Genomic DNA, 27,424 nt, shown 5'->3' on the forward strand with positions numbered 1-27,424 from the left:
CCGCCTGCAACCTGCAGATCTCGCCAGTCAGTGCATGGAAGCCTGGTCTTTAAATGTATAGTTCACACAAAAATGAAAATTCTGTCATTATTTACTTATACTCTTATTGTTATAAAGCAGTTTCTTTATTTTGTTAAACACAAAATAATATATTTCAATAAATGATGCTAAAAACACAGTAGACTGTACCCATTGACTTCTATAGTAGGAAAAACAATTACTATGGCACTCAGTAGGTACCAGCAATCATTTATCAAAATATATATTTTTATGTTCATCAGAATAAAGAAACTCATAGAGGTTTAAAACAACATGAGTGTGAGTAAATTACAGATTTTTTTATTTTTGGATAACTCCCCCCATTGTGTGCTAGTGTCTGATAATATGGTGAACAGCGACACAGTGTGGTTCAGTTACACAGATCACGTGACGAATTTGGCCCCGCCCGTCACTCTTTCTTCCCCCCACCACATCCTCCTTTGTGCATGGATTTCAGATCTTTCCTGATCTGTGAAGCCCTGAAATGAACTAAATGGACACCAGAGGGCAGAGTGAAGTGTCTCATGTGCCCCAAATATTATTATAATATTGATTATAATTATTATAATATTAATATTATGCTGCAACAAAAATGTTCAGTGTGTTCTAAGCAATAAAACATGTAGGCATAAATGCACATCACAAAATCTTTAATATACATTAGCATTGTTATCCGTACCAGAATTGCTTATTTCCTATTATTTTGACAGATGCAGTCACATAGTAATGTCTGCATTCTAAAATTATTGTACAGTGTTACACATACATTCATATAAGCTGGCCGGATGCAGTAGCTTTCTTTGTCTCTGCATCAAATTACAGGCTGCATCACGCTCCCCCTCCCAGCCTGCAGCCTGTTACCATAGCAACGGACCTTTAGAAAGGCGGATCACTGTCTGTGCCTTTTAAACCCGTGGTCTCTAGAGGAAAAGGGGCAAAATCTAGGGACACTCACCAGTAACGAAAGAAAGCTCTGTAAGCTAGTCTGATTGATAATTTTTTGTAATATATTATTTAAATAGTGATTCTTTCTTCAACACCCCCTCACCTCTTTCATTTGGTCTCTAAGAGACAGGCTCCCGTTGCTTAGTAACCAGCAGTCAGCATGGTTCCTGTGGCTGAGCCTGATTTCTTCAGTAGGGCAGAGCTGTTGTGATCTTGAACAGGCTGTGGTTTATAAGAGACTGGCTAAGAATGTGTCAGCAGTAATGTGTGAGGACTTTCATGCTAAAATGCTGACAGGGTAGCTAGGAAACCTCAGTGTGTGTGTGCTGCAGCTGTTTAGATTACTGATGTGATCTCTGTGCTGTACTGCAGGAAAAAGGGGAAAACTGGGTCAAGTGGCAAACAAAAGCTTTCATTTTTCCCTGATCCACATTTCTTCATAAAATGCAGTAACACAGCCAGGACAGTATTCAATGCTTTATTTGTTTTTTTCAAAATTTACAGAAGACCGAAACAAATTCATGATTTAAGTGTCTGAATAGGGTTTAAGTTTTAACAAAAAAATAGGAAATTAACACAGCATTCTGATTATGTTTACTGCATCACACCATATGCAGTGATAACCTCATGGTTACCCCTAACCCACCCAAGCTCTTACAGACACAGCTGAAAATCATGCAATTTAGTCTCATTGATAATTACAGGATAATTCCTAGACATGATGATCAATATACAATCATTATATTCTCATTTTAAAACAAAGAATGTACTATATAAACAACTTGTTTATAAATGTTTACTCCAATGCATATTTGCACAATCCACATACTGGTTGTTGTTTACATGTTGCAAATGAAACATCACATGAAGAAATTACACACTTGAGGTTTTAATCCATTATTAATGCGGTACAAATATCAGCAGAAAATCATAATCAAAGATGACTTGGTGAGTTTTTCCCAATCAGGTTAAATGTGCAGGATAGCTTCTTAAGAACACAAAGTAGCTACAGAGAACAATAATAAAACACATCTGCAGATCATAGTCAATAAAAATTGGATAAAGGTTTACTGGACAGAGAGCAATAGAACCACATGACAAGTCTACAGCAATGACATGTCATGCTTTATAAACAACCACTAAATAGTACATACAGCCCATCCCAAAATGAGGCTTTTGGTAAATTAATTCTAGCAGTGACAGTGACCTACTTCTGACATTGAGCAGTTGGCTCTCCCCTCTCCCACATTACATTTGTATTTCAGCACCAATCCATCTCTCCTGAAATAGTAATTTTACAACACTGCTGCTGTTTTAGCAACTGCTCTAAAACAGCTTTAATATTGAAAGGTCGCAGCATTTACTTTCTTTAAACAGTGAATAGCCAGTCAGCACTTTAGCCTAAACAAACACAAAAGGTATCTAGACAACCTTAAGACGTTATGACCTGCTGATAGTTGCTGTCCTGGAAAAGAAGTCAAACGATCAGAAAGCCGTGATGATTATTCATTTTCTATAAGTGACATTTTAAAAAGGCAGTAAAAAACAACATCATATTGTTCACTGAAATAAAACATTAACATCTACATATTGCACCACTGTAGTAGCCAGCAAATAAAGATATAATTTATTCAAAGCAGCAGTTTGACTTAAAATCAGTAACACTGTTAACACCAGGCCGAAGAAAATGTTTCAATGCAGAATGCAATTTACTTTTGCTTTTTTGATTTACTGTCATTTTGGTAAAGCATTACCTTAATTAAACTATCACATCCATAATATCAGATAAAACAATTTAAAATAAAAGCTCTTGCAACTATTCTAATGGTATAAAGCAAAATCATTCACCATCAGAGAGTGACTACATTACACACATCAGAATTAAATCATGTTAAACCTCTCACATGGATTCCTCGATTGGGATTCCAGTTAAAAATAACTGCAGGCCTTTTTTTAAAGAGATACTGTACTGAACCAAGATAATGGGCTGGTTTCCCAGACAGGTCTTATCCTAGTCCCAGACTAAGATGCATGTTTAAACCTTAAACACATTTTGCACTTACATATCTTATCATATATCATTATTTGTCCCAAATGCATCAGTATTCTTCTTAAACTTCAGTAAACTTCTTAAATGTCCTGATATAACTAAAGCCTCGTCCTGGAATAATCTAAACCCTGTCCAGGAAACTGCCCCTTAGAGAAACAAATCACTTAAAAGACAGACCTGGCAAGCACATCTTAAAAAATATTGTTTTTGGCTTTTTCAGTTTTAGTGGAGGCTGAAAAATCTCTTAGACTGAGTTTTTTTGACCTTGGCTGACTTATCTGTTTGTCTTGTTTATTGAAACAGCACTGAGTTGTGTTGTTTTCTGTAAGTCAAAAATGAGAAAATTATTAATAAAAAAGAAGAAATACTTGTTTATCTCAAAGGATCAGTTTAGATCTGAGAGGGAAAATAGTCACTCATCATTTTACATTCACTATGATATCACTTTTTTACAGCCTCTACTAAATCCTTGCCCCCGGATTCACAGACAAGGCTTAAGGCTAGTCCTAGACTAAGGTGTCTCAACAGAAAATAACTAGCACTGACAGATCTTAAAGTATGCTACTGACATTGATTTGTCTTAAGATTCACACCACTAACATCTTTTTCTAAGGCATGTTTATAAAATATGCTTAAAGATCTTAATTTAACTAAGGCCTAGTCCTGGCTTTAGCTAAACCTTGTCTGAGAAACCAGGCCATTATGTGATAATCAAGGTAAATCATATTTATAAATCATTTCCAACTCTATTCTCATTCTATGCTAGATCCGGGCTTATATTAAAACCTGATTTTTAACAAAATAAAGAAATACTGAAACAGACATAATACAACACTACAGACAAGAGCAGAGTTTAAACAAGAGACTGACTGCTGTGATCTACTATATGTATACACATATAAATACTGGATAATACTTGCGTTATTTTAAAAGTCTTCATGAAATAAAAAAAACACACGTAAGAAATGCTTTGAATATCTGGTATAGGAAAAAAGCTTTCAAAGCCCAAAATCACTTTGTCAAACTGTCATTGTCCACTCTGTGCTTGTTCTTTTCATTTAAGTTAGTCCTTTTAACTCAACTCCAGTTCAATGTTCCACGTCTCTTTAAGTGTCACTGAATGTGAAGACGATTTCAAGATCATGCACACACAAGCATGTATGTATTATGCAAAAAGTCTTATATTTTGGGTATGGGTTTGTTTATAGTAATTATAATTTTCCATGGTATATTCTGTATTTAACCATTTTTGTGTGTGAATGTGTATGTGTGCTTACAGGCCCAGTCCAAATCCAATCTCGACCAGGCAGGTATAGATGATCTCTTATCTTAATGTCATTCTTCTGGCCGTGTGATTAATGAAGAAGAGAATTCAAGGTGAAGACAATTCTTCCAAACATTGAGGTGAAGATGCAGGTGTCATCTTGGGTCCGTTTCATCTCTGTAGGATGGAGCAGGTAGGCAGGTCGATAGGAGGTTGGCGGGTACTCAGGTGGAACTGCTACTGGTGGTAGTAGAAGCCTGCCAATGAGAATTGAGACAATGAGACACTGACACAACATTTTTCTCTTTGTAATAGGCCAGAAGAATCTGAACACGTCTCATGCAACCGAGGCCTGTCACTCAAATAAAAGGCTTCAGGCAAAACAGAAGGTGAGACCTTAGTTTGATTGACAGGTGGCAGGGGGTGGGTTGATCAATGACAACCATGCTCAGATATTGGACGGGGTAACATGATGAAAGTGCAACAAGTAGTGAAAGTGCAACAAAGTTTTAAGTTGTTTGCCATTACTGCAATCATTTGAAAGGACAAATTAAACGTGATATGAATTGGAAACCCAAAAGTCAATTCACCAACTATTCAAACACACAAACTCAAACAAGTAGACAGACTGTCTAACAAACAGGCTGAGGAGATAAACAGTCAGTACATCTATCATCAGAGCCCACATCATGCAAATGAGCCAATTTTACTAAATTGTTTCTGTTTTTAATTTAGTGGTTCACCAATTTACTCACCCTCAAACATTTTTAAACTAGACTTTCTTTTGATTATATAACACAAATGGAAATGCTTGGCAGAATCTTTTCCAAAGCATAAATGTAAATGAATGCTATTGACATTTCAACATTACAGCACAACAGGGGTATTATCAGTAATATGACAGTACTATAGGTTTTCTTAAACCATGTTACAGCCTTAACTAAGCACTGTCAGAAACAAAAGTACAAAACTGTACCTTTTTTGTTGCTGGGTGGTACCCCAAGGTACCATTTTGTACCTTTACAGGTATATAAACATAATGCAATGTTGTACCATTTGGATTACATTACTGTTCCTTATGGATCTATTTTGTACCCTTAAAGGTACAGTTAACTGTTTTGTACCCCTACAATTTAACTGGTACAAAATTGTTCCTTAAGGTACACAATAGGTTCTTAAAGTATAATATTGTACCCCATAAGGTACAACATTTCAATGTGTTTTATACCCATAAAGGTACAAAAAGGTACCTTTTAGGGTACCACCCCAGCGACAGAAAAAGGAACAACTTTGTACCATTTTTCTGACAGTAAGGAACAAACTCAAATCTCCCCACCATCACAGACCTAAAATCGTATTTGCTCAAAATTAAAGCAAATGCGAAATTATTCAGAGCTGTGGTGTTGAGGATGATCTAAGATTTGGGATATAGTACTAAGATTAAATGTTTTACTTACTCTGACTTAAAATGATTTCACTTACAATTGTTATATTCATACTAATGGTAATAATTACAATGAATAATCATAAGCAGCTGAATCGTATTGATTGTATTGTATTGACTGAAATCATATTGTAAGTTTTTTTTTTTTTTCATTATTGTTGATTGTCTACTTAGTATATTTCTAGTCGGGTCACTGTGACCTGCAGGGGCCGGTTGCACCAGCTGTGCGTAAGTTACAACGTAGCCTAGTTACGACATAAATGAGCACTAAGTTACAACTTCAGCACTACTAAATGTTTTTGCGTTGCATCATTAAACTTAGTTTAAACGTAACAATACATTGTGACTAAATATTTACGGAAGCCTCTGTCCATGAATAACGGTCGGAGTTCTGTTTTTTTTTTCTGTGTAGCTTTAACGTCTTTTTTAACTTTCAGTTTAGGCCAATCAAGAATGAGTTTGAAGTTACGTGCTGTTCAGACTATTTCCCGTTTACCTTTTAGAAGGCTTGTGATTGGGTTAAAAAAATATACGTCATTCTATGCAACAACGCATTACTTTACAGAGAGCTTACAACCTACTAACTACATTCTGCCTTAAGAACAAATTGTGCAACCGATTAAAGTAAAGAGTTAGTTATAAACTAGTTATTAGTTACAAAGCCTCTAGTTTGTACTTTACGTCCCAGTATAAGAACTTACGAATGACTGGTGCAAACCTACCCTGGTCTCTTGTTAACTTATGTGACCCATTGTACCGCCATCTAACTATCTATCTCGTGATCAGGCACTAACACCTCATGACAGTATACAAATAGCTTTCTCTAAACCCTGGGATACACTGCAAGATTTTGGGCTGTCCCAGATAAAAGAGTACATAATGAAACAATTATTGTGATTTCTGTGATTGTGGCTCTTAAATGGTGATCTTATGTGTTACAGTGAAAGAGGTTCAAAGATGGCCGTTTTCCCGGTCTGTTGACTTTAGATAGCCAATGATAGTTTTCTGACAGTTTCAGAAATTCAGCATGATCAACGCATATTCTGTTTGACCTGCGTACCGGTATTTGTTTAATACTACCACATGCTGATGACGTTGTGCTAACATGTGTCGCCCCCTTCGCAACCGCTGACTCAATAGGTGTCATCAGTCTACATGCTTGTAGTATACAAGTTTAAATGATGTTGCACAGTGTGATAAGGTAATGATCTTATAGGATTGCAAAAATCCTGCAGTGTATCCCGACCTTTAGATATTAAGTTTCACTTTCCTGTTTCTCAGAGGTCGTCTTAAGAAATTAGTTATGACCAGTTTGGTTTCGTTATCTATCTTTCGGTTTATGAGTTTGAGTTCCTCTTTTAGCTGCATAAACGACTCTCTGTCGGAATAAAGACTTTGACTATTGATTGAACTGCACTTCGGTCATTCTAAGTCTCTGGATACAGTTTCTGTACTCTGTTGACTAACTTAAATTGATCTTTCTGAAACTTCATTTTGAGGTTACATTAGTTCACATTCACTTTTACTTTATGAAAAGGGGCAAAATAAATATTTGTATTATTTCCCTTTTTGTGATTTACAGACTAAAGAAAGTCATATTTTTTTAAATGACATGAGGGCATTTAAATATTAATCAATAATTGATCTTGGCAAATTACTATGAGCAATATTTGAACCCCCAGCTGCTGTCAATCAAACCACAGACATAGTTATTGTCTTGTTTCTGCTGGTCACAAGTGCCTATGCAGGGTTTGTGAAGCAATTGTAGTGAAGAAACCACATTAATGACAGTCTTACTACAAACTTTAAATGAGCCTGTACTGCTATAAGACTCAGAAAATAACATAGCACAGCATTGTTAAACTGAGCAATGATGGTTTCAAGTCATTTATGTGTATGTAAACTGACTGTTTAAAAGGCATTCGGGAATGAAACCGATTCGGATTTAGTTGTATAAATTGGATCCTTGGCTCCTCCTACAACTACAACAAACACCAACCACAAAGAGAAACACAGAATTACGTATATTTCAGTAAAGGTCAAAGGGCGCTTGGGTCAGGCGCTCCAGAAATCGAGAGAATAGTCAAGTCTGCATACCTCCAGCGTGAGAAGGGACCTCGTTCATTTTGAGTACTTTAGAACAGAAACAAAAACAAAAGACATACAGTTTAATGTTTAGGTTAGGACATAATCATCTCTCACAACCTGATTTAACATTTTACGGTCAACAATACAAGATTTAAATCAGTCTATGTTAATCCTATCTCATAAAGAACACCTCACTGCTCCGTCCTGGTCAGTTTTGCTTTGTCAAGATTTAAAAAAGATTTGTAGTTAATAATCAAACCACAAAAGAGATGATATGACATGTATCATGATATTGTCCTCAACCATTAATAATCACGTGCACGAGGAACCTGCGAAACAAAGAATAATATAAAAACATGAGAAATGTATAGGCATGACAAATCAGAAACTACATTGTCACTGGAAAGCAGAGGAATAAGAAATTATACCAGATTAGGATTAAGAAACGCATTTAAACTATTTTTTTTGAAAATAATACAGAAAATGTCTCAAAGTTGTCTCTCTCTCATTGTCTTTCAATGTCTTACCTGTCCTTTATGTGACCTTTCAATGAGAAAATATTAATAAAACATTACAGAGAAGATTTTAATCATTTAGCACAGGGGTGGACTTTCCTGGTCCTGGTAAACTTTGCAGGACAGTGGCCCTCCACGACCAGGAAAGCCCACCCCTGATTTAACAACACAGTAGGGAGCCATCTGTAAAAACATCACATCTGAAAAGTATTTTAGAAGTTATCACTTTAAGAAAAATCTTTTTTCATGCAAAACTTAAAATAAAGTGATATCACATAATACTCACAACCTATGAATATGCGTTTTTGCCAGTTTCTAAAACATTCATCTATTGATTAAAAAATTAAATCTTGTTAATGTTTACTTGTGTTACCTATATTTAAAAAGAAAAATGTGTTGATGTTATGTAATGCAGAGATATTAAGACATGTATAGAAGTGTTTTAAGTGTTAAAATAATCTGTATCAATAAACTTATTTTTTAAAAGTGGTGTTATTACAAAAAAGAGGGACATCATTTTCAAAACTCAGGCTATTAAAACACAAATCTCTCTCATTGTAACTGCTGTTTCAGCCACATGAGAACTGAGAAAAGACGAACAACAGGTTACACTGATAGTATAGAAAGCTTAGTTGAACAAAAATGAAGAAACAGTTGGGGTGTCTATCAGAAAGTTCAAAAAAGATACAAAAGTATACCAACAGAACTTAGAGGACACAATGTGCCAAAAACTGCTGCAGCAAAGCACCAACTGCGAAAGTAAGTGTTGTTTGACTTCGTCGTCGGTCTACTTTACCTGGTGAACATGTTACATACTGACCCTACCTGTAGAGTAGATGCAGCAGAGTCGCTGGTCTCAGTCATTCCGGTGCTCCTCGGTATACTGGAAACGATGTATCTCGCGCCCTTTGGCACAGGCTGTCTAACCACCAGCTTTCCTTTCCTCGTCTCCGCTAGAAATAAACTGTACCAGTAGGCATCATTGGAGACCAAAGTGGAGTCTGCGATGGTCGAGTTCCTCTCACTGATAACACTGTTCCTGCAGGAAGGAGCCGCTTTACTGGGCTTCGGTTTCTGACACTTGAGAACAATGGTGACAAGTATGGTGATGAGTAACAGAAATGATACGGAGCCCAGTCCGATCACCAGATACAGGTTTAAATCTGAGAAGATGTCATATTCCAAAGGGACCTCAGTCATGTCAGCATAGGTTTTAAGTGCGATCTCCACCGTAGACAGTTTGATGGTGACTGTAGCGGAGAGCGCGGGCTCTCCGTTGTCTTTGGCGATCACCACCAGCCGCTGGTGACGCGAGTCTCTGTAGCTGAACATTCTCGTGGTGCGAATCTCTCCGTTGTACTGATCCAAGCTGAATAACGTAGCGTCAGTGTTCTGGAGAAACTGGTACGTGATTCGTGAGTTGTGCACTGAATCAGAGTCTATCGCAATGACTTTGGATATCAGAGTTCCTTTATCGGTGGACCTCGGGATTTTTTCCTCAACGACAGAGCCGTGCGCGCGCCATGGAGACACTATAACGGGTGTGTTGTCGTTCTGATCCATGATAATAATGTGAACGGTCACGTTACTGCTGAGCGGAGGGACACCAGAGTCTCTGGCCTCAATGTGGAAAAGAAACTCCTTCTCTATCTCATAATCAAACGTCTTTAGCGCGTAAAGATTGCCGTTCTCTGGATTAATGGAGAACAGCATGGACATGGACGTGTTCACTATTTCCTTCTCTATTATAAAATAAACTAAATATTGATTTTCATGGAGATCTGGGTCTATAGCAGTTAAAGAGCTCAGTAAAGCTCCAGGTGCGTTATTCTCCATAACCGGTATCGTGTAGAACGACTGAGGGAACTGAGGAACATTGTCGTTAACATCCAGTAGCTCTAAAGTTATAGTTTCATTATCAGATAACGGTGGGTTGCCCCTGTCAGTCACAGTAATAGTGATGTCATATTCTGCGTTTTTTTCTCGGTCTAACGGTTCTGAAACTATTAACTCATAATAATTATCAGATGATTCTTTAAGAGCAAAAGGTAAATGTTCAGAAATATGAATATCTACCTGTCCATTTTCATCTGAATCTTTATCACTCACACTAACAACAGCAATTACTGTATTTACAGGTATATCCTCTTTCACTGGACTAGACAATGACTTTATAGAAATTTCAGGATGATTGTCATTCATATCTGTGACTAAAATCTTTACTTTACATTTTCCAGAGAGACTATTGACCCCTTTATCTGTTGCTATAATTTCCATGTCATAAATCCTGAAATCCTCGTAATTTATCATTTCTTTCACTCTGATTTCTCCATTGTCAGGATTCAGACTGAATGTTTGCTGTGTTTTCTCCGATGTGTAAAGACTATAAGAGTATGTTATGTCTGAATTTGAGCCCTCGTCTTTATCTGTTGCATTTAATTTTACAACGAGGCTTCCAAGCGGCGAGTTTTCAGTTAAATTTATAGTATAACTGTCTTTATCGAATAGAGGGGCGTTGTCATTCGTGTCCAGTACGCGCACAATAATGCTAGCTGTGCCGGAGCGCGCGGGGACTCCTCCATCCACAGCAGTGAGTATCAGATTATGTGAATCTTGTTCTTCTCTGTCTAAAGCCTTTTTAAGTATCAAGTCAGCAAATTTAGATCCATCTCGTCCTGTCTGAATCTCAATTGAAAAATGGTCGTTTTCACCTAAATAGTACGTCTTCACGGAGTTTGAACCCGTGTCGGGGTCTACAGCATTAGTGAGAGAAAACCTCTCCCCTACAGCAGTTGCCTCTGATATGTCTAAGTGCATCGTATCCCTTCGAAAACTTGGTGCATTATCATTTATATCTATTATTTCTAATTCAATGTTAAACATTCGAATCGGATTCTCTAAAGTTGCGTCCACTTTAAGCAGACATGTTGTGACTGATTTGATTGGGCACAAATGCTCTCTATCGATTCTCTCAGAAATGTATAACTCCCCAGTGTCTTTGTTAACGTCAAGATATTTCTTATTAGCGACGACATCTAAACGCATTTTTCGTTTACTTAGACTTCTCAAATCCAGCCCTAAATCAGACACCAAATTTGCAACCACAGATCCTTCGTCCATTTCCTCAGGAATAGTGTAGTGCGTAACAGCAAATATTGTTTGAAAGAAAGCCGCAAAAAATATGAAGGCCGAGACGTACCTTATCCAAACCAGATCTTTTTGCTCCATTGTTTTCAGTACCTTGCAAATGCAGTCACAGGAAAGGTCCCAAAAATGTTCAAATAAAGAAATCGATCATGAAGAGATATAAATGAAAAAAACAAACAGACAATTGTGCAAAAGATCGGACAGTCCGGCTTGAAAGAAAAACTGCAATGCTGTCGTCAGATTCGGAAACTGTAATGGCGACAATGAAAGTGGGATGTGATATGTGAATGTGCGTTTTCTTGGTGGACAGCGACTCTTTGCGCACAGGACTGATGAGTGCAGAAGCAATGCGTAAAAAAGAATAATAATTGTATTAAAAGACAAGGACGTTGAAAAAAAGGAATTTCAAAACGTCTAAACAAATCTAAAAAAAAATTAAATCTTCTAAAAATGTCATGGTATGAAATGAAAAACCGACAATCGACTATACTTTATATTCACGGAGCCAAGCAGGTTACGAAATATATCACATCTTATTAAGACAAGAAAAAGTTCTTCTGACTAAATGCGAGAAGAATTAAATTGCACACATTTATCCAAATGACTACAGAAGTAAAAACACTGCTTTAAAGAAAGGCAAAAATTATATGAAGTTTTATTTTAACAAAGTTCGGGAGGCGCACGTTCAGGGAATCAACCAATCACTGACGAGAAGACCGGTATATAAAGCCGTCTCTCACCTCTATCCCGCGACAAGTTCAACAGCATCCCTCCACCACCCCCTCACCTCACTCTAGCCTAGGCTCTTCTAACAGTGATTAAAGGGGGGGGGGGAGTTCTCTGGGTTCGGGCCATATTCCGAGCTCGGAGTCCTCCCCGGACAGCACGCCAAATACGCATAAATTAATATATATGAATTACCCAAATTACGATTTCATGTACGTGTAAACTCGTGAACTTGTTATCTTTTTTTGTAAATTTTGAGTGACACAAGCAGTTACTTGTATGTAAGATCGTCCAAACTTCCATCTGAAAAAATGCCTTTGACTTAGTCAAAAGGAAAAATAAGCATAAACTGCTTTTTTTATAATTGTGCTGCATGCCTTACCTGTAAAGTAGATGCAGCAGAGTCACTGGTCTCAGTCATTCCGGTGCTCCTCGGTATACTGGAAACGATGTATCTCCCGCCCTTTGGTACAGGCTGTCTAACCACCAGCTTTCCTTTCCTCGTCTCCGCTAGAAATAAACTGTACCAGTAGGCATCGTTGGAGACCAGAGTGGAGTCTGCGATGGTCGAGTTCCTCTCACTGATAACACTGTTCCTGCAGGAAGGAGCCGCTTTGCTGGGCTTCGGTTTCTGACACTTGAGAACGATGGTGACCAGTATGGTGATGAGTAACAGAAATGATACCGAGCCCAGTCCGATCACCAGATACAGGTTTAAATCTGAAAATATGTCATATTCCAAAGGGACCTCAGTCATGTCAGCATAGGATTTAAGGGCAATCTCCACCGTAGACAGTTTGATGGTAACTGTAGCAGAGAGCGCGGGCTCTCCGTTGTCCTTGGCGATCACCACCAGCCGCTGGTGACGCGAATCTCTGTAGCTGAACATTCTCATGGTTCGAATCTCTCCGTTGTACTGATCCAAGCTGAATAACGTAGCGTCAGTGTTCTGGAGAAACTGGTACGTGATTCGTGAGTTATGCACTGAATCAGTGTCTATCGCAATGACTTTGGCTATCAGAGTTCCTTTATCAGTGGACCTCGGGATCTTTTCCTCAACGACAGAGCCGTGCGCGCGCCATGGAGACACTATAACGGGCGTGTTGTCATTCTGATCCATGATAATAATGTGAACAGTCACGTTACTACTGAGCGGAGGAACACCAGAGTCTCGGGCCTCGATGTGGAAAATAAACTCCTTTTCTATCTCATAATCAAACGTCTTTAGCGCATAAAGATTACCGTTCTCTGGATTAATGGAGAACAGCATGGACATGGACGTGTTCACTATTTCCTTCTCTATTATAAAATAAACTAGATATTGATTTTCATGGAGATCTGGGTCTAAGGCAGTTAAAGAGCTCAGAAAAGCACCAGGTGCGTTATTCTCCATAACCGGTATCGTGTAGAACGACTGAGGGAACTGAGGAACATTGTCGTTAACATCCAGTAGCTCTAAAGTTATAGTTTCATTAGCAGATAACGGTGGGTTGCCCCTGTCAGTCACAGTAATAGTGATGTCATATTCTGCGCTTTTTTCTCGGTCTAACGGTTCTGAAACTATTAACTCATAATAATTATCAGATGATTCTTTCAGAGCAAAAGGTAAATGATCAGAAATATGGATATCTACCTGTCCATTTTCATCTGAATCTTTATCACTCACACTAACAACAGCAATTACTGTATTTACATGTATATCCTCTTTCACTGGACTAGACAATGACTTTATAGAAATTTCAGGATGATTGTCATTCATATCTGTGACTAAAATCTTTATTTTACACTTTCCAGAGAGACTATTGACTCCTTTATCTGTTGCTATAATTTCCATGTCATAAATCCTGAAATCCTCGTAATTTATCATTTCTTTCACTCTGATTTCTCCATTGTCAGGATTCAGACTGAATGTTTGCTGTGTTTTCTCCGATGTGTAAAGACTATAAGAGTAAACGATATCTGAATTTGAGCCTTCGTCTTTATCTGTTGCATTTAATTTTACAACGAGGCTTCCAATCGGCGAGTTTTCTGTTAAATTTATAGTATAACTGTCTTTATCGAATTGAGGGGCGTTGTCATTCGTGTCCAGTACGCGCACAATAATGCTAGCTGTGCCGGAGCGCGCAGGGACTCCTCCATCCACAGCAGTGAGTATCAGATTATGTGAATCTTGTTGTTCTCTGTCTAAAGCCTTTTTAAGTATCAAGTCAGCAAATTTAGATCCATCTCGCCCTGTCTGGATCTCAATAGAAAAATTGTCGCTTTCACCTAAATAGTACGTCTTCACGGAGTTTGAACCCGTGTCGGGGTCTACAGCGTTAGTGAGAGAAAACCTCTCCCCTACAGCAGTTGCCTCTGATATGTCTAAGTGCATCGTATCCCGTCGGAAACTTGGTGCATTATCATTTATATCAATTATTTCTAGTTCAATATTAAACATTCGAATCGGATTCTCTAAAGTTGCGTCCACTTTAAGTACACATGTTGTGGCTGATTTTGATGTGCATAAATTCTCTCTATCGAGTTTTTCCAAAATGTACAGTTCCCCTGTGTCTTTGTTAATTTCAAGATATTTCTTGTTGGCAACGACATCTAAACGCATTTTACGTTTACTGAGACTTTTCAAATCCAGCCCCAGATCAGACACCAAATTTGCAACCACGGATCCTTCGTCCATTTCCTCAGGAATAGTGTAGTGCGTAACAGCAAATACTGTCTGAAAGAAAGCCGCAAAAAATATGAAGGCCGCGACATACCTTATCCAAAGCAGATCTTTTTGCTCCATTGTTTTGAGTACCTTGCAAATGCAGTCATATGAAGGGTCCAAAATATGTTCAAATAAAGAAATCGATCATGAAGAGATATAAATGCAAAACCAAAACAGATAATTGTGTATAAGATCGGACAGCTCCGCTTGAAAGAAAAACCGCAATGCTGTCGTCAGATTCGGAAACTGTAATGGCGACAATGAAAGTGGGATAGGATATGTTAGTGCGTTTTCTTGGTGGACAGCGACTCTTTGCGCACAGGACTGATGAGTGCAGAAGCAATGCGTAAAAAAGAATAATCATTGTATTAAAAGACAAGGACGTTGAAAAAAAGGAATTTCAAAACGACTTAACAAATCTAAAAAAAAAATCTTCTAAAAATGTCATGGTATGAAATGAAAAACCGATAATCGACTATACTTTATATTCACGGAGCCAAGCAAGTTATATATCACAGCTTATTAAGACAAGAAAAAAATCTTCTGACTAAATGCGAGAAGAATTAAATTGCAGACATTTATCCAAATGACTACAGAAGTAAAAACACTGCTTTAAAGAAAGGCAAAAATTATCTTGTTATCTCTTTTGTAAATTTTAAGTGACACAAGAAGTGACTTGTATGTAAGATCGTCCAAAGTTCCATCTGAAAAAATGCCTCTTACTTAGTCAAAAGGAAATCTAAATAAGCATAAACTGCTTTTTTATAATTGTGCTGCATGCCTTACCTGTAAAGTAGATGCAGCAGAGTCACTGGTCTCAGTCATTCCGGTGCTCCTCGGTATACTGGAAACGATGTATCTCCCGCCCTTTGGTACAGGCTGTCTAACAACCAGTTTTCCTTTCCTCGTCTCCGCTAGAAATAAACTGTACCAGTAGGCATCGTTAGAGACCAAAGTGGAGTCTGCGATGGTCGAGTTCCTCTCACTGATAACACTGTTCCTGCAGGAAGGAGCCGCTTTGCTGGGCTTCGGTTTCTGACACTTGAGAACGATGGTGACCAGTATGGTGATGAGTAACAGAAATGATACCGAGCCCAGTCCGATTACCAGATACAGGTTTAAATCTGAAAATATGTCATATTCCAAAGGCACCTCAGTCATGTCAGCATAGGATTTAAGGGCAATCTCCACCGTAGACAGTTTGATGGTAACTGTAGCAGAGAGCGCGGGCTCTCCGTTGTCCTTGGCGATCACCACCAGCCGCTGGTGACGCGAATCTCTGTAGCTGAACATTCTCATGGTCCGAATCTCTCCGTTGTACTGATCCAAGCTGAATAACGTAACGTCAGTGTTCTGGAGAAACTGGTACGTGATTCGTGAGTTGTGCACTGAATCAGAATCTATCGCTATGACTTTGGCTATCAGAGTTCCTTTATCAGTGGACCTCGGGATCTTTTCCTCAACCACAGAGCCGTGCGCGCGCCATGGAGACACTATAACGGGCGTGTTGTCGTTCTGATCCATGATAATAATGTGAACGGTCACGTTACTGCTGAGAGGAGGGACACCAGAGTCTCGGGCCTCAATGTGGAAAAGAAACTCCTTTTCTATCTCATAATCAAACGTCTTAAGCGCGTAAAGATTACCGTTCTCTGGATTGATGGAGAACAGCATTGACATGGATGTGTTCACTATTTCCTTCTCTATTATAAAATAAACTAGATATTGATTTTCATGGAGATCTGGGTCTAAGGCAGTTAAAGAGCTCAGTAAAGCTCCAGGTGCGTTATTCTCCATAACCGGTATCGTGTAGAACGACTGAGGAAACTGAGGAACATTGTCGTTAACATCCAGTAGCTCTAAAGTTATAGTTTCATTATCAGATAACGGTGGGTTGCCCCTGTCAGTCACAGTAATAGTGATGTCATATTCTGCGCTTTTTTCTCGGTCTAACGGTTCTGAAACTATTAACTCATAATAATTATCAGATGATTCTTTCAGAGCAAAAGGTAAATGATCAGAAATATGAATATCTACCTCTCCATTTTCATCTGAGTCTTTATCACTCACACTAACAACTGCAATTACTGTATTTACAGGTATATCTTCTTTCACTGGACTAGACAATGACTTTATAGAAATTTCAGGATGATTGTCATTCATATCTGTGACTAAAATCTTTACTTTACACTTTCCAGAGAGACTATTGACCCCTTTATCTGTTGCTATAATTTCCATGTCGTATATCCTGAAATCCTCGTAATTTATCATTTCTTTCACTCTGATTTCTCCATTGTCAGGATTCAGACTGAATGTCTGCTGTGTTTTCTCCGATGTGTAAAGACTATAAGAGTATGTTATCTCTGAATTTGAGCCCTCGTCTTTATCTGATGCATTTAATTTTACAACGAGGCTTCCAATCGGCGAGTTTTCAGTTAAATTTATAGTATAACTGTCTTTATCGAATTGAGGGGCGTTGTCATTCGTGTCCAGTACGCGCACAATAATGCTAGCTGTGCCGGAGCGCGCGGGGACTCCTCCATCCACAGCAGTGAGTATCAGATTATGTGAATTTTGTTGTTCTCTGTCTAAAGCCTTTTTAAGAATCAAATCAGCAAATTTAGATCCATCTCGTCCTGTCTGGATCTCAATAGAAAAATGGTCGTTTTCACCTAAATAGTACGTTTTCAAGGAGTTTGAACCCGTGTCGGGGTCTACAGCGTTAGTGAGAGAAAACCTCTCCCCTACAGCAGTTGCCTCTGATATGTCTAAGTGCATCGTATCCCGTCGGAAACTTGGTGCATTATCATTTATATCTATTATTTCTAGTTCAATATTAAACATTCGAATCGGATTCTCTAAAGTTGCGTCCACTTTAAGTACACACGTTGATTTTGATGTGCATAGATTCTCTCTATCGATTTTTTCCAAAATGTACAGTTCCCCTGTGTCTTTGTTTATTTCAAGATATTTTTTATTGGCGACGACATCCAAACGCATTTTACGTTTACTAAGACTTTTTAAATCCAGGCCTAAATCAGACACCAAATTTGCAACCACGGATCCTTCGTCCATTTCCTCAGGAATAGTGTAGTGCGTAACAGCAAATACTGTCTGAAAGAAAGCCGCAAGAAATATGAAGGCCGAGACATACCTTATCCAAAGCAGATCTTTTTTCTCCATTGTTTTGAGTAGGCTACCTTGCAAATGCAGTCACGGGAAAGGTCCAAAATATGTTCACATTAAGAAATAGATCCTGAATAAATGCAAATCCCAAACAGACAATTGTGTATAAGATCGGACAGTCCCGCTTGAAAGAAAACTGCAATGCTGTCGTCAGATTCGGAAACTGTAATGGCGACAATGAAAGTGGGATAGGATATGTGAATGTGCGTTTTCTTGGTGGACAGCGACTCTTTGCGCACAGGATTGATGAGTGCAGAAACACTGCGTACAGTATTTTATTAAAAGACAAGCACGTTGAAAAGGATATGAATTTGTCTAAATAAATTTAAAAAAATAGTTTTTAAATGCTTATGAATAATTTGTGGTGTGAAGTGGAAATACATTTTCAGTTAACAATTTAAAATCATAAAACAAAATATATCACAGGTTATTTAGACATTAAAAATGTCCTGACTGAATGCAAGAATAATTCAACTGTGTTGATATCATGTAGCCAAATGACTTATTACATTTTTTTTAAATGCTTTGAAGAAATGCAAAAAGGATCTTGTTATGAAGCAAGAAGTATGTAAGATCGTTCAAAGTTCCATCTAAAAAATATGCATTGGACTAAGTTAAAATAAAAAAATAATATATAACCATTATCTGCATAATTTTGTTTATTGTAGGCATGTCTTACCTGCAGAGTAGAAGCAGCAGAGTCACTGGTCTCAGTCATTCCGGTGCTCCTCGGTATACTGGATACGATGTATCTCGAGCCCTTTGGCACAGGCTGTCTAACCACCAGCTTTCCTTTCCTCGTCTCCGCTAGAAATAAACTGTACCAATAGGCATCGTTGGAGACCAGAGTGGAGTCTGCGATGGTCGAGTTCCTCTCACTGATAACACTGTTCCTGCAGGAAGGAGCCGCTTTACTGGGCTTCGGTTTCTGACACTTGAGAACGATGGTGACCAAAATGGTGATGAGTAACAGAAATGATACCGAGCCCAGTCCGATCACCAGATACAGGTTTAAATCTGAAAAGATGTCATATTCCAGAGGGACTTCAGTCATGTCAGCATATGTTTTAAGTGCGGTTTCCACCGTAGACAGTTTGATGGTGACTGTAGCGGAGAGCGCGGGCTCTCCGTTGTCTTTGGCGATCACCACCAGCCGCTGGTGACGCGAATCTCTGTAGCTGAACATTCTCATGGTCCGAATCTCTCCGTTGTACTGATCCAAGCTGAATAACGTAGCGTCAGTGTTCTGGAGAAACTGGTACGTGATTCGTGAGTTGTGCACTGAATCAGAGTCTATCGCAATGACTTTGGATATCAGAGTTCCTTTATCGGTGGACCTCGGGATCTTTTCCTCAACCACAGAGCCATGCGCGCGCCATGGAGACACTATAACTGGCGTGTTGTCGTTCTGATCCTTGATAATAATGTGAACGGTCACGTTACTGCTGAGCGGAGGGACACCAGAGTCTCTGGCCTCAATGTGGAAAAGAAACTCCTTCTCTATCTCATAATCAAACGTCTTTAGCGCGTAAAGATTGCCGTTCTCTGGATTAATGGAGAACAACATGGACATGGATGTGTTCACTATTTCCTTCTCTATTATAAAATAAACTAGATATTGATTTTCATGGAGATCTGGGTCTATAGCAGTTAAAGAGCTCAGTAAAGCTCCAGGTGCGTTATTCTCCATAACCGGTATCGTGTAGAACGACTGAGGAAACTGAGGAACATTGTCGTTAACATCCAGTAGCTCTAAAGTTATAGTTTCATTATCAGATAACGGTGGGTTGCCCCTGTCAGTCACAGTAATAGTGATGTCATATTCTGCGCTTTTTTCTCGGTCTAATGGTTCTGAAACTATTAACTCATAATAATTATCAGATGATTCTTTCAGAGCAAAAGGTAAATTATCAGAAATATGAATATCTACCTGTCCATTTTCATCTGAATCTTTATCACTCACACTAACAACTGCAATTATTGTATTTACAGGTATATCTTCTTTCACTGGACTAGACAATGACTTTATAGAAATTTCAGGATGATTGTCATTTATATCTGTCACTAAAATTTTAATTTTACACTTTCCAGAGAGACTATTGACTCCTTTATCTGTTGCTATAATTTCCATGTCGTATATCCTGAAATCCTCGTAATTTATAATTTCTTTCACTCTGATTTCTCCATTGTCAGGATTCAGACTGAATGTCTGCTGTGTTTTCTCAGATGTGTAGAGACTGTAAGAGTAATTTATATCTGAATTTGAGCCCTCGTCTTTATCTGTTGCATTTAATTTAACGACGAGGCTTCCAATCGGTGAGTTTTCTGTTAGATTTATAGTATAACTGTCTTTATCGAATTGAGGGGCGTTGTCATTCGTGTCCAGTACGCGCACAATAATGCTAGCTATGCCAGAGCGCGCGGGGACTCCTCCATCCACAGCAGTGAGTATCAGATTATGAATGGCTTGTTCTTCGCGATCTAATGATTTTTTCAGTATCAAGTCTGCAAATTTAGAACCATCTCTCCCTGTTTGTATTTCAATATCAAAATGTTCACTCTTACTCAAGTAGTAGGTTTTAATAGAATTCGAGCCAATATCAGGGTCTACCGCATTACTAAGCGAGAACCTCTCTCCGGCTGCAGTGGATTCTGATATATCCAGATGGATGGTATCCCTCCAAAACTGGGGTGCATTATCATTTATATCTACAATTTCAATTTCGATGTTAAATATGCGCACAGGATTCTCAAGTGTCATTTCCATTTTCATAAAACATGTTGTCTTAGATATACAAAGATTTTCCCTATCCATCTTTTCTAATATAAACAGTTCTCCCGTCTCTTTGTTGACATCGAGATGTTTTTTGTTAGATCTTACATCAAGTCTCATTTTTCGTCTGCTCATTGTTTTCACGTCCAGTCCCAAATCTGAAGCTAAATTTGCAACAATGGATCCTTCCTCCATTTCCTCTGGAATAGAATAATGCGTAACAGCGCGCGCTGTTTCCAAAACAACGAAGAAAACAAGTATCCATACATACCTCCATAACTGTGACTTTCTGCATCTCTCCATTCTTTAACGTGTTAGATCGTTGTATTACTTGTGATCCTATAACTGACAGTGAAACGAATAACTGACTCGACAAAGCTCCTTCTCTTGTGTGTGTCTTTGTGGGATATCTTTCCCTGAAAATCTGTCATGGCGTCACTGATTCATTTGACCAAAGCATTTTGTTAGAGAACAGCGACACTCAGTGAGTTTAGTGTGACTGCGCACAACAAGAAGGGAAATATTCCATCAATCAAAAGAAAAAGTACAATCAAATTGTGTCTACTGTAATTTTTAAGTTAAGTCGCATATCTTGGTAAAATATCGCATCCAGAAAAATATATTTCAAGTGTCAAAACAGAAAACTGGAAGAAAAGGAAAAAAACATCTTTAAATTTAGGTTCCGGAACAAAAATAAGGAAATATCATAGGAATATGTAATTGTGGAAATCCTTGTAATTTATACAAATCAGCACTTTGACGAGGAACTCTTTTTTAAAAATCTATAAAATTATATTATGATGATTTACATAAAATTAAGTGATATTTGCATACATTTATGTTACCTGTAGAGTAGATGCAGCAGAGTCGCTGGTCTCAGTCATTCCGGTGCTCCTCGGTATACTGGATACGATGTATCTCGCGCCCTTTGGCACAGGCTGTCTAACCACCAGTTTTCCTTTCCTCGTCTCCGCTAGAAATAAACTGTACCAATAGGCATCGTTGGAGACCAGAGTGGAGTCTGCGATGGTCGAGTTCCTCTCACTGATAACACTGTTCCTGCAGGAAGGAGCCGCTTTACTGGGCTTCGGTTTCTGACACTTGAGAACGATGGTGACCAAAATGGTGATGAGTAACAGAAATGATACCGAGCCCAGTCCGATCACCAGATACAGGTTTAAATCTGAGAAGATGTCATATTCCAGAGGCACTTCAGTCATGTCAGCATAGGTTTTAAGGGCGGTCTCCACAGTAGACAGTTTGATGGTGACTGTAGCAGAGAGCGCGGGCTCTCCGTTGTCCTTGGCGATCACCACTAGCCGCTGGTGACGCGAGTCTCTGTAGCTGAACATTCTCGTGGTGCGAATCTCTCCGTTGTACTGATCCAAGCTGAATAACGTAGCGTCAGTGTTCTGGAGAAACTGGTACGTGATTCGTGAGTTGTGCACTGAATCAGAGTCTATCGCAATGACTTTGGATATCAGAGTTCCTTTATCAGTGGACCTCGGGATCTTTTCCTCAACCACAGAACCGTGCGCGCGCCATGGAGAAACTATAACGGGCGTGTTGTCGTTCTGATCCATGATAATAATGTGAACGGTCACGTTACTGCTGAGCGCAGGGACACCGGAATCTCGGGCCTCGATATGGAATAGAAACTCTTTCTCTATTTCATAATCAAACGTCTTTAGCGCGTAAAGATTACCGTTCTCTGGATTGATGGAGAACAGCATGGACATGGAGGTGTTCACTATTTCCTTCTCTATTATAAAATAAACTAAATATTGATTTTCATGGATATCTGGGTCTATGGCAGTTAAAGAGCTCAGTAAAGCTCCAGGTGCGTTATTTTCAATAACCGGTATCGTGTAGAACGATTGGGGGAACTGAGGAACATTGTCGTTAACATCCAGTAGCTCTAATGTTATAGTTTCATTATCAGATAACGGTGGGTTGCCCCTGTCAGTCACAGTAATAGTGATGTCATATTCTGCGCTTTTTTCTCGGTCTAACGGTTCTGAAACTATTAACTCATAATAATTATCAGATGATTCTTTCAGAGCAAACGGTAAATTATCAGAAATATGAATATCTACCTGTCCATTTTTATATGAGTCTTTATCACTCACACTAACAACTGCAATTACTGTATTTACAGGTATATCCTCTTTCACTGGACTAGACAATGACTTTATAGAAATTTCAGGATGATTGTCATTCATATCTGTGACTAAAATCTTTACTTTGCACTTTCCAGAGAGACTATTGACTCCTTTATCTGTTGCTATGATTTCCATGTCATATATCCTAAAATCCTCGTAATTGATTATTTCTTTCACTCTGATTTCTCCATTGTCAGGATTCAGACTGAATGTCTGCTGTGTTTTCTCAGATGTGTAGAGACTATAAGAGTAAATTATATCTGAATTTGAGCCCTCGTCTTTATCTGTTGCGTTTAATTTTACCACCAGACTTCCAATCGGCGAGTTTTCTGTGAGATTTATAGTATAACTGTCTTTATCGAATTGAGGGGCGTTGTCATTCGTGTCCAGTACGCGCACAATAATGCTGGCTGTGCCAGAGCGCGCAGGGACTCCTCCGTCAACAGCAGTGAGGAATAGTTTATATGAATCTTGCTCTTCTCTGTCCAATGGCTTTTTTAGAATTAAATCCGCTAATTTTGAACCGTCTCTCCCTGTTTGTATTTCAATGTCAAAATGTTCACTCTTACTTAAGTAATAGGTTTTAATAGAATTCGAGCCAATGTCAGGGTCTACCGCATTACTGAGCGAGAATCTCTCTCCGGCTCCAGTGGATTCTGATATATCCAGATTGAAAGTATCCCTCCAAAAATCTGGAGAATTATCATTTATATCAACAATTTCAATTTCAATGTTAAATAATCGCACAGGATTCTCGAGTGTCATTTCCAGTCTGATAAAACATGTTGTTGCTGTTTTAGTTGTACAGAGATTTTCTCTATCAATCTTTTCCAATATGTAGAGCTCACCCGTCTCTTTGTTGACATCGAGATATTTTTTGTTAGATCTAAGATCAAGTTTCATTTTTCGTTTGCTGAGGGTTTTTACGTCCAGTCCCAAATCTGAAGCTAAATTTGCGACAATAGATCCTTCCTCCATTTCTTCTGGGATGGAATAATGTGTAACAGCGCGCGTTGTTTCCAAAACAACGAAGAAAATAAATATTAATACATACCTCCAAAAATATGACTTTCTGTATCTCTCCATTCTGGATCGTTGTATCACTTGTGATCTTAAAACGGACAGCGAAACTAACAATGAGCACGACAAAGCTCCTGCTCTTCTGTGCGTCTTTGTGCGGTATCTTCCCCTTAAAATCTGTCATGGCGTCATTGATTAATTTGACCAAAAGCATTTTTGTGAGAGAACAGCGACACTCAGTGTGTCCAGTGTGACCGCGCATACCACGAAGCGAAATACTTTATCATTCAAAAGAACTTGTTTAATGTAATTTTTCTGTTAAGTCATTGATTTTGTTATTACTTCCAGACAGGAAAAAATTACGTATCTATCAAAATTGAAAAAAAAAATTGAAAAACAACCCTCTTCAAATGTAGGTACTGCGACAAGAAAGACATGTCATGAGAGTAAAAATAATGTCAGCAGAGCAAACCCTTGTTATTTGTACAATATAGCACTTTGACGAACAAATTTTGCTCTGAAAATCTGGAAAAACAATATTATTTAAGTAAATCTAAAATTCAGGTGATATATTGGCGTGGGTTTTTATACCTGTAGAGTAGATGCAGCAGAGTCGCTGGTCTCAGTCATTCCGGTGCTCCTCGGTATACTGGAAACGATGTATCTCGCGCCCTTTGGCACAGGCTGTCTGACCACCAGTTTTCCTTTCCTCGTCTCCGCTAGAAATAAACTGTACCAGTAGGCATCATTGGAGACCAGAGTGGAGTCTGCGATGGTCGAGTTCCTCTCACTGATAACACTGTTCCTGCAGGAAGGAGCCGCTTTACTGGGCTTCGGTTTCTGACACTTGAGAACGATGGTGACCAATATGGTGATGAGTAACAGGAATGATACCGAGCCCAGTCCGATCACCAGATACAGGTTTAAATCTGAGAAGATGTCATATTCCAAAGGCACCTCAGTCATGTCAGCATAGGTTTTAAGGGCAATCTCCACCGTAGACAGTTTGATGGTAACTGTAGCAGAGAGCGCGGGCTCTCCGTTGTCCTTGGCAATCACCACCAGCCGCTGGTGACGAGAGTCTCTGTAGCTGAACATTCTCGTGGTGCGAATCTCTCCGTTGTACTGATCCAAGCTGAATAACGTAGCGTCAGTGTTCTGGAGAAACTGGTACGTGATTCGTGAGTTGTGCACTGAATCAGAGTCTATCGCAATGACTTTGGATATCAGAGTTCCTTTATCGGTGGACCTCGGGATCTTTTCTTCAACCACAGAACCGTGCGCGCGCCATGGAGACACTATGACAGGCGTGTTGTCGTTCTGATCCATGATAATAATGTGAACGGTCACATTACTGCTGAGAGGAGGGACACCGGAATCTCGGGCCTCGATGTGGAATAGAAACTCCTTCTCTATCTCATAATCAAACGTCTTTAGCGCGTAAAGATTACCGTTCTCTGGATTGATGGAGAACAGCATGGACATGGAGGTGTTGACAATTTCCTTTTCTATTATAAAATAAACTAGATATTGATTTTCATGGAGATCTGGGTCTAAGGCAGTTAAAGAGCTCAGTAAAGCTCCAGGTGCGTTATTTTCAATAACCGGTATCGTGTAGAACGACTGGGGGAACTGAGGAACATTGTCGTTAACATCCAGTAGCTCTAAAGTTATAGTTTCATTAGCAGATAACGGTGGGTTGCCCCTGTCAGTCACAGTAATAGTGATGTCATATTCTGAGTTTTTTTCTCGGTCTAACGGTTCTGAAACTATTAACTCATAATAATTATCAGATGATTCTTTAAGAGCAAACGGTAAATTATCAGAAATATGAATATCTACCTCTCCATTTTCATCTGAATCTTTATCACTCACACTAACAACTGCAATTACTGTATTCACAGGTATATCCTCCTTTACTGGACTAGACAATGATTTTATAGAAATTTCAGGATGATTGTCATTCATATCTGTGACTAAAATCTTTACCTTGCACTTTCCAGAGAGACTATTGACCCCTTTATCTGTTGCTATAATTTCCATGTCGTATATCCTGAAATCCTCGTAATTTATAATTTCTTTCACTCTGATTTCTCCATTGTCAGGATTCAGACTGAATGTCTGCTGTGTTTTCTCAGATGTGTAGAGACTGTAAGAGTAAATTATATCTGAATTTGAGCCTTCGTCTTTATCTGTTGCATTTAATTTTACCACGAGGCTTCCAAGCAGCGAGTTTTCTGTGAGATTTATAGTATAACTGTCTTTATCGAATTGAGGGGCGTTGTCATTCGTGTCCAGTACGCGCACAATAATGCTAGCTGTTCCGGAGCGCGCGGGGACTCCTCCATCCACAGCAGTGAGAATCAGATTATGTGAATCTTGCTCTTCTCTGTCTAGTGGCTTTTTTAATATCAAATCAGCAAATTTTGAACCGTCTCTCCCTGTTTGTATTTCAATGTCAAAATGTTCACTCTCACTCAAGTAATAAGTTTTAATAGAATTCGAGCCAATATCAGGGTCTACCGCATTACTGAGCGAGAATCTCTCTCCTGCGGCAGTGGATTCTGATATATCCAGATTAATTTTCTCCCTCCGAAACTGCGGTGCATTATCATTTATATCCACAATTTCAATTTCAATGTTAAATATTCGAACAGGACTCTCGAGTATCACCTCCATTTTGATAAAACATGTTGTGGCTGTTTTACTTGTACAGAGATTTTCTCTATCCATCTTTTCTAATATGTAGAGCTCACCCGTCTCTTTGTTGACATCGAGATATTTTTTGTTAGATATGATATCGAGCCTCATTTTTCGTTTACTCAGTGTTTTTACGTCCAATCCCAAATCTGACGCTAAATTTGCGACAATAGATCCTTCCTCCATTTCCTCTGGGATGGAATAATGCGTTACAGCGAGCACTGTGTCCAGAACAACGGAGAACATAAGTATCCATACATACCTCCATAACTCTGATTTTCTGTATCTCTCCATTCTGTAACGTTTAAGATCGTTGTATCACTCGTGATCCTTAACAGGCAGCGGAATGAGTAACAGACTCTACAAAGCTGCGTGCGTCTTTGTGTGATATCTTTTCCTGAAATTCTGTCATGGCGTCACTGATTCTCGTGATATAGGGTTGGATTCGTATAACCAAAAGCATTTCGTTAGAGCACAGCGACGCTTAGCGAGTTTAGTGTGAACGCGCATTACAAAAAGTGAAATATTAAAAAATAATTTCCTATGGCGCATTTTATGTTTGCAGTGTTGCAAAGCAGATGTACAGTAAAGACATATTAACCCATACATTAGAGACGTAAATAAAACATTATAAAAATCTTTGAAACATACAGAATAC

At 38.7% G+C, this 27,424-nt stretch overlaps 1 protein-coding gene across 9 annotated transcripts; it reads right to left on the reverse strand.

The window, feature by feature from the left end:
* Positions 1-1,446: 1,446 nt before the first annotated feature.
* Positions 1,447-27,195, reverse strand: LOC135761190 (protocadherin alpha-C2-like). 9 transcript variants are annotated; one of them, XR_012335228.1, is made up of 3 exons: positions 24,101-27,195; positions 7,840-7,875; positions 1,447-4,555 (listed from the first exon to the last, which is right to left on the reverse strand). XR_012335228.1 is itself a non-coding variant. In XM_065275184.1 (3 exons), the coding sequence occupies exons 1-2, from the start codon at positions 24,022-24,024 to the stop codon at positions 7,864-7,866; spliced, it is 2,307 nt and encodes a 768-aa protein (XP_065131256.1). In that variant the 5' UTR covers positions 24,025-24,093; the 3' UTR covers positions 1,447-4,555; positions 7,840-7,863. The 9 variants fall into 9 exon arrangements, 5 of the variants coding, with proteins under 5 accessions (XP_065131256.1, XP_065131254.1, XP_065131253.1 ...); XR_012335227.1 differs by having other exon boundaries at positions 7,765-7,875; XR_010537846.1 differs by lacking the exon at positions 24,101-27,195 and adding an exon at positions 14,975-18,072.
* Between the last annotated feature and the right edge of the window lie 229 nt (positions 27,196-27,424).

This window comes from Paramisgurnus dabryanus, chromosome 16, assembly GCF_030506205.2.
Source record: "Paramisgurnus dabryanus chromosome 16, PD_genome_1.1, whole genome shotgun sequence".
Classification (NCBI taxonomy): domain Eukaryota; kingdom Metazoa; phylum Chordata; class Actinopteri; order Cypriniformes; family Cobitidae; genus Paramisgurnus; species Paramisgurnus dabryanus.

Excerpts from the sequence above, each read along its gene's own strand:
- LOC135761190 (XM_065275180.2), bottom strand. The coding sequence starts at position 11,573 with ATGGAGCAAAAAGATCTGGTTTGGATAAGGTACGTCTCGGCCTTCATA. Across the intron at positions 4,556-9,170 it reads CTGCTGCATCTACTCTACAG|GCTTCTACTACCACCAGTAG; the intron begins GTAGGGTCAGTA and ends TCTCATTGGCAG.